General features: G+C 42.6%; 1 protein-coding gene across 1 annotated transcript; it reads left to right on the top strand.

The window, feature by feature from the left end:
- The first annotated feature begins 724 nt into the window (after positions 1-724).
- Positions 725-4419, top strand: LOC102711861 (serine/threonine-protein kinase Nek6). The gene is made up of 13 exons (XM_006647373.3): positions 725-999; positions 1131-1197; positions 1467-1532; positions 1640-1686; positions 1772-1817; positions 1937-2017; positions 2104-2146; positions 2246-2292; positions 2693-2774; positions 2880-2929; positions 3016-3089; positions 3175-3226; positions 3314-4419. Exons 1-13 carry the CDS (start codon positions 914-916, stop codon positions 4163-4165), a joined length of 1593 nt encoding a protein of 530 aa, XP_006647436.1. The 5' UTR covers positions 725-913; the 3' UTR covers positions 4166-4419.
- The last annotated feature ends 3663 nt before the right edge of the window (positions 4420-8082 follow it).

Raw genomic sequence — 8082 nt, 5'->3', positions numbered from 1 at the left:
CGCATAAAGTATTATTCATGTTTTAAAAATATTAATCGTAAAAATATTTCAAATAAGACGAAAAGTCAAAACATTATATCTAACAACTAAAAAATAAATTTAATATGGGACGGAGGTAGCAGGAGTATAACATAATCCGAAAGAATTCAAATTGGGATGCAGCCTTATCATCAAGTTGGAGACGTTGTACCGTAGCTTAGATGGTTTAGCGCCTGCTTAGTATGCGAGGGTTCGATACCCCACATCCACGGCTTTTTGATATATTTTTTTCAAACAAGCGTGGCCCATATCACAGAACGGAGAAAGGGCTGAGTTGCCGGAGCTGCGGGCCACGCGTGGCTGGTCGGCCCAGGTGGACGCGGACGATGGTGGCCTGGTTAACGCAGGTGGACGCACTCTCAGGGGAAGCAGCTCGGTCCACGCGCGGTGGGTTCTAGACAGAATTGTTGCCGCTATTATATTTTTACAATAGTACAGAATAGTATGTAAATCATCTAATTCTTTTTTAACTAATTTGTTTTCTTAGATGCCAGAGCTAAAACGCGCCAACAGCGACACCGGCGCACACGCGAAGCCCAGAGAGACGCACCCCACCGCAGCAGACAGAGCAGTGCTTCGTCTCGGTCTCCGTCTCCGTCTCCGTCTCCGTCGCCTGGACAGGAGAGAGAGAGAGAGAGAGAGAGAGAGAGAGAGAGAGGCTGCCTACCGGACACGCCCTCCCGGCTCCCGCCATTATTGCGGCCCTCCCACACGCGCGTATTATCACGAGCTCCGCGAGGGAGAGCAGAGAGCATCATATAGTCTCCGCCACAAGCAACAATGGCTGACTGAGCTACAGAAGCAACGAACAGAGGAGGAGGTGGAGGAGGAGGAGGAGGTACCTGTGGTGGAGGGGAGGCGGTGCCAAGAACCGATGGAGCAGTACGAGGTGGTGGAGCAGATCGGCCGGGGCGCCTACGGCTCCGCCTACCTCGTCGTCCACAAGGGCGAGCGCAAGAGGTCTCACCCCCCGCCTTCCTCTGCTCCTCCCTCTCGTCTTCTTCTTGGTTTCTTCCTTCAGCCTTCCCTGATGCTTCTTGTCTGTCTGCCATTCCCCCCTCTTGCTTCCTTGTTCCATGGTGGTGGTGCAGGTACGTGATGAAGAAGATCCGGCTGTCCAAGCAGAACGACAAGTTCCAGCGCACGGCCTACCAGGAGGTAAAGCTAGCCTGCAGCTGACCGAACCCTTTGTTCATTCATTTCCCGGCTTGAGCTGCAGCATGTTTTTGCACCCTGAGCTGTTGGTGTTGCAGTTGCTTGCAAAATCGCTTTGTGGTTTACGGAAAAAAAATTGTTTGAGTAAATGGATTGAAAAATTATTCCCCTTCTGGAGTTCGTCGTCGTATCGTACCTGATTGAATGCTTGGGAGGAGAGGACAGATGGTTTAGTGATGGATGGATTTTGATGCTTTTTTCTTGCTGCACAGATGTCTCTGATGGCGAGCCTCAGCAACCCGTACATCGTCGAGTACAAGGACGGTTGGGTTGATGAGGTACAAAATCTGCACTTCAATTCAGTTCTGGGAATAATTTGGCATTCCTTTAGATGAAAGGTTAAGTCTTTTTTTTTTTACCTCTCCTCTCTCTTTGATGGTTGCAGGGGACCTCTGCCTGCATTGTGACAAGTTACTGTGAAGGAGGTGACATGTAAGAAGCTCCCATATTTTCACACTTCGACTGCTCCTAAAATTTTACCATCCAGTGTTTCAAGTTACTGACACCAAAATCACAGGGCTGAGAAGATCAAGAAGGCAAGGGGTGTCCTTTTCTCTGAAGAGGTAAGAACATTAAGTCGCCGTAAGTAGATGAAATGCTGATAATTACAGCGTCAATAAGCAATAGAAATCGTAAATGGATCAGAAACTTACTGCTTCTTTGGTACTTGCTGTGATCGAAGAGGGTGTGCCGATGGTTCACACAATTGCTCTTGGCCCTTGACTATCTGCACTGCAACCGTGTGCTCCACCGTGACCTCAAGGTAAATGCAAATTGTCCCTACCCACAAGTCCATTCATCAGGTATCATCAATTACCTAACATGTCCTTGACTCCTGTGGTGTTACAGTGTTCAAACATTTTGTTAACAAAGGATAATAACATCCGGCTTGGTAAGAACATATATATTTTATTACAAATGAAAATGACTGCATTTGTCCTCATTCTTGGATAGTATAGTGACCTGATTATTCATTGTTTCTTCATAACAGCTGATTTTGGGCTAGCAAAATTGCTCATGGAGGACCTTGCCTCAACGGTATGGCTTAAACCCATGATATCATGCTGTGTAAATGTAACTCACAAAACATTTCCAGTTAGCAAAGGATGAAAGGAAACACAACTATCATGTTACCTACATACAGTTACACATGTATAAATACCCTTCATGTAAAACCTTTTGCTTTTGAATAGTAATTCATAACTAAGTTCTTTATGGCTGATAATCTTTGGTCGCATAAAGGAACATTGTTCTGTAAAAAAGTTATGCCATTTCAGTATAATTCAAGCAGCTTTGTTTCTTTTCCATCATTTATTTCTAGAACTATATATGCACAGTAGGACCCTTCCTTACCATCTCCATTCAAAATACTCGGGACATGTGAGTGAACTGATAGATCCCATTTCCACTTAATGAATTTAACGTCTATGTTTTTCAGATTGTGGGAACCCCAAACTACATGTGCCCAGAAATACTAGCAGATATACCTTATGGTTACAAATCTGATGTATGGTCACTTGGTGAGTTCCCAGTACTACAGCTTTTGGAGTAAGTTTCACGTTTTCTGTTGTTCTGCTAGACAGAATTAAACAGCTGCATAATCCTTTTCCATCTTTTACTGTCAGGTTGCTGTATGTTTGAGATCTTAGCACACCGCCCTGCATTCAAAGCTGCAGTAAGCTCTTCTACACAATTCAAATGATACATTACTGTTTACATATAGCATGGAAATTCATGAATTACCCCCTCTTGTTTTCAAAGGATATGGCATCATTAGTCAACAAAATAAACAGATCTTCAATATCTCCAATGCCACCAATATATTCATCATCACTGTGAGTACCAATACTATTATTCTTTAATGATTGCCCAGTACTATAAATCAGAATTTATTGTTAAACATGATGCTTTGTTTCGCAGGAAGCAGATAGTGAAGAGCATGCTAAGGAAAAATCCAGAACATAGACCCACTGTAAGTACCACAGACTCAGTTTCACTGTTCCAATCAAAGGCACCGACAGAACACTTGACATTGAAAGTTAAACTGAAAAATTTACAGGCTGGAGAGCTATTGAGGCACCCATATTTCCAGCCTTATCTTGCTGAATCATGCAGCTGCTCCCCAATCTACCTTCCAGTGAAGCCCACCAAAAGTAACCTGGGAGACAAGCAGTCAAGAAAGCCAGGAAGTGGCAGAAAGCGAATCATCAAAACCAACGGATCCAGGGAAGCATTAGAAACCGCAGCAGAGCAAGCTGTGGATACAAGAGACAGCTCCACATACTTTTCAGACGTTTCAACAATTGGAACCCAGGATGCCTACATTTCACAAGTATCTGTGGATCCTGAAGCTAGAAACAAAGAACATCCAAACATCGATGCTTTATCGCTTCAACATACAGAGGAGAGTTTGATGACAACTGATCGACAGATTGATGAGACCATATTTCTTCAAGCTGTAAGAAACAGCAGCTTAGTAGATGTTGCAGTCACCAATGCGATTCAGAAGCCTAATGAGGCACCAATACCAAACGAGGAACTGACCATTGGAGTAGTGCAAGAGCAAAGAAAGGAGGTGAAAGCGCACTCTTGTCAAGGACCAAAACCAGGTGCAGGTGATGTTGCCATCGTTACAGAAGAATCATCACCAAAGAGCGCGATGAAATTGGCACATGCAGACAGCACGCCTGCCGAGTGGGATCATCTGAACATAGTACAGCAGAGAGCTGACGCACTGGAGTCTCTTCTCGAGCTTTGCGCCAAGCTGCTGAAGCAAGACAGACTTGAGGAGCTTGCTGGAGTTCTCAGACCATTTGGGGAAGGAGCTGTGTCGTCCAGAGAGACGGCAATATGGCTGACAAAAAGCCTTATGACTCCACCGAAATTGGGAGGGTCGCCAAAGCTTACGTAGCGGAGAGAATTGCATATGGCTTTGTTTGCAAGTGTGTTCTTCTGAGAGTGTATATAGGCTTGCTACAGTTCATGATTCTGTCTTACTGGAGGCTCGGGATTCTATTTATCTTGATGTATATGGGTTTGCATGAGTCAATGAGGGCATTGTGTGAGCTAACTATTTATCAGATATTTACTGTACAATGGCATCTGATGTCTGTCTGATTCTACAAGTTTTCAAGTAATAATGAAAATCACACCAAGTTCGTTTCCTATTTACTTCCAATATTCCATACTGGAGATCTGTTTATCATGTGCAGATGTCCTGTTCGTCTAATCTACTAGACTCTTAATCGGATTGGTTATTACTGGGAGTTACTGAACAGGATGAGACGGTAATCAGGCCACGGCAGCAGGTAGACTGCCACCCCATCTTTTCCTTTTCCTTTTATGTTTATAAGCTAAAATTTGAATTTTCAATTTTAAATTTAGAGTTAATTTTGTTTTTTTAAACTGAAGTTTATTTTCTAACATTGATTTTTAGATCACTAAAAATACATTTATAATAATTTTATTTATAAATTATTTTACGTTTACAAATATACCGTTTGACTTGAAAAATCACCTTTGCATCAAGGAACAGTTGTTCAGGACCTAGCACTTCACCCTGGTGATTCGAAAAACAAACCGATCACTTCATTCTGATAAGGAATAGAATAAAAAAATACCTAGTAGTGGGCAATACCTCATGATGACCGAACATAAAGGATAACACCACACACTACAGCACTGAAATGGAAGTACTGAATGATCTTTGTCACGTTTGGAAGATACCTTTGGCCAGCTACCACTGTCAAAGGCAGAACCTTTGCCGTGCTTCCAAGCATGAAGACTTGCGCTTTCTGCAGAAGTTCATCTCCTTTGTCGAACTTCGAAGCAAGCTATAGTTGTCGGTTTTCTCCAAGAATCAAACATTGCATAATTCAGGTTCCTGAGGCTCTGGCTGGGTGGTTGATGCCCTGCTCCTGTAAGGCTGTACCTTGTCCAGGAATTGATCCCTGAACACTCAACACTGTAAAAGAAAGAGTAGAAAGAACATGAATCCTACATTCCTACCAAGTGAAACAATGATAGCATTCAAAACGCATATAAAAGAACGGTGCGATGCCCCAAATCGCCTGTCATGTCAGAGAATGTACATGAGAAGCTGGTCGATAAATTCTTGCTTGAAGGGCAAACCCATGTACTGTACTTATGTACCACAAACACTCAAGTGGAAACGCATTCGCTAAGGCCTTGTTTAATTTTCAATTTTTTTTTCCAACAACATCACATCAAATTTTTGGACACCTAAATAAAGCATTAAACATAGATGAATCAAAAAACTAATTGCACAGTTATGAAAGAAATCTTGAGACGAATTTTTGAGCCTAATTAGTCCATGATTAGTCATAAGTGCTACAGTAACCAATATGTGCTAATGACGGATTAATTAGGCTCAAAAGATTCGTCTCGCGTTTTCTAAGCCAGCCGTGAAATTCGTTTTTTCATTTATGTCCGAAAACTCCTTCCGATATCCAGTCAAACGTTCGATGTGATGTTTTTGCCAAAAAATTTTAGCAACTAAACACCACCTAAGATATGAACTATGCATACGTGCTTTGTGAAGAAACATAGCAGTAAAAGAACAACGATGCAAAATCAGCATAAGCCTTCCTGATTCGATGGCATTTAAGAGCTCCTTAGTCCTTACCATCGAATAAGATTTGCAACAGCTTCCTCTGAAAATAGAAACATCAGCAAGTTCACTCACTAAAAGGCTGAAACCTGAAAGCATCTGATGAGACTGCATCGGTGTCGTTCCCTTTCAATTCGGCCAGCACGTCTTCGGTGAACTGAAGGGTGCTCTCAAGGTGCTCGATCGGAAGCATATCCAGACACCTGCACGCGCGGCGCATTGGTCAACATTCAACAGCAGGTCCAAGCTACTTTGAGACGAAGAGCCTGACGAGGAGGCGGTCACTGACGCAGCCGAACCTCGAACAGTGCGAGACGCCAGGGCCGACGTTGGGGGTTCCCGCAGCACTCGCGTCGGGGTGATGGGAAGTGGTCTCGGTGGCGGCGCAAAAAAGAAAATGCCGAAGCCGTCGGTAGGTGCCGTTGGGCAGGCTGCGGAGAAGAGGATCTGGCATGGAGGCGAAGAGGAAGTAACCACCTGAAGGTATTGAAGGAAGGATCCAAGCTTGACCTCGTCGGATGCGGCGGCGGCGGCGGCGGCAGCCATGGTGTTCGGCGAAATGCGCGAGCGAAGTGGACGCAGGCACGAGAGAATCAGAGAAGGCGAGAATTTTTCAGATATGCCCCGGCTGGGGTTGGCTCTGCTAATGGGCTAATCAATTTAGTTTTTCCAGGCCCAGTCCAGGCCATAATATTTGCTAATGGGCTGAAATTATACGCAAATTTGATGTTCACGAAATAAATAAATTTGGTTGGTTGGTTGTTCGGTTTTGGTGATTTTAAACGCAAATTATACTGTTATTAGTACCCAACCAATTATACCTACAAAATGATAAATTCAGCAATAACTCAAAAAAATCCGGACAAATTAACTAGTGTTCCCTCTACTCCAAATAAGTACTCCCTCTGATTTTTTTTTAATTGATGTCATTGACTTTTTTATCTATATCTGACTCTTCGTCTTATTCAAAAAATTTATATAATTATTGATTATTTTGTTATGAGTTGATTTATTACTAAAGTAACTTTAAGCATAATTTATAATTTTATATATTTAAATAATTTTTTTAAATAAGATGAAAGGTCAAACATAAATTAAAAAGTTAATTGCGTCAATTAAAAAAACTTGGAGGGAATAGTAATTTGGTATTGAAAAATCGTTCAAAAATAAGTAACCAGTTTTGAGTAATTTTCTTAGTTAGGCTGCGGTGGGCTCAATATGGCTCATCAATTGACTTAATCAAGGGAAAATGAATCTACTGAACTTTTAGGCAATCACATAGCATGCATTGGACAGGTGGTGATAGTTCCAAACCGTATATTTGAAAAAAAATATAGTTTGAGAATTTTTATATATGTATTCTTAGCGATCCTAAAAGTAAGGTTAGAAAATAAAGTTTAATAAAAAACCTAAAATCAGCTTTAAATTTAAGGCAAAAATTTAAATTTTGGCTTATAAAAAATAAGAAAAACAAAAAAGACGAGGGGGGGGGGGGGCTGTGAACCCTGAGTCGTTCAGTACAGACATCCAGAAGAGAAGCACGCCTAACAAATCCTGCCTAAAAAGGGCCCTTCAAAAGCAAAGATCAAAGCAGCAAAAACAAATCAGATTCCTCCTGTTCGATCTGATCCCCAAGCCCCTACGCAATCGCATGCACAGATTAACAACAACAACAACGACGGTGCAATTAGGAGCAACAATATTATTTATCATTCAAGAATCGGATCGGACAGCAGATCAGGTGATCGATGCAGCCGATCACATCTATCCAACAGAGCAGCTACCGAGCGGCATCGAGAAGGACGCCGCCGTGTACGCCATGAACTGACGGCCGAGCTAGCTCGATCAGCTTCTCCCATGGCGGCTCGAATGCTCGATACGTGGCTCGAATGCTCTTGGCTTTTTTTAGATTAGATTAGATTGGATTAGACCATAGTTTAATTGGCAGCGAAGTAAGTAAACCGGATTGGAGCGTCTAATCTTCGTGGATATGAGAATCGTATCAAGGCAGGTAGATCGATGGATGGATCGAGCAGGAGACAACGAAAGAGATAGATGCATGCACGATGCCCGCCATGGGGCCAGCTCGAACGAGAGATCGATCAGACTAATTAATCAGATTTAATAAGATCGACCGGGTTAAAGCGGCAATTGTTAGCGGGAACACACGGTGCATTGTGCTTATCTGAATATATTGT

Source organism: Oryza brachyantha, chromosome 2 (genome assembly GCF_000231095.2).
Source record: "Oryza brachyantha chromosome 2, ObraRS2, whole genome shotgun sequence".
Taxonomy (NCBI): domain Eukaryota; kingdom Viridiplantae; phylum Streptophyta; class Magnoliopsida; order Poales; family Poaceae; genus Oryza; species Oryza brachyantha.
The sequence above is the reverse complement of the archived record's forward strand: the minus strand, read 5'-3'. Positions and strand labels throughout refer to the sequence as shown.

Excerpts from the sequence above, each read along its gene's own strand:
- LOC102711861 (XM_006647373.3), top strand. The coding sequence starts at position 914 with ATGGAGCAGTACGAGGTGGTGGAGCAGATCGGCCGGGGCGCCTACGGC. Across the intron at positions 1,687-1,771 it reads TACTGTGAAGGAGGTGACAT|GGCTGAGAAGATCAAGAAGG; the intron begins GTAAGAAGCTCC and ends CCAAAATCACAG. Across the intron at positions 2,293-2,692 it reads TGGAGGACCTTGCCTCAACG|ATTGTGGGAACCCCAAACTA; the intron begins GTATGGCTTAAA and ends TATGTTTTTCAG.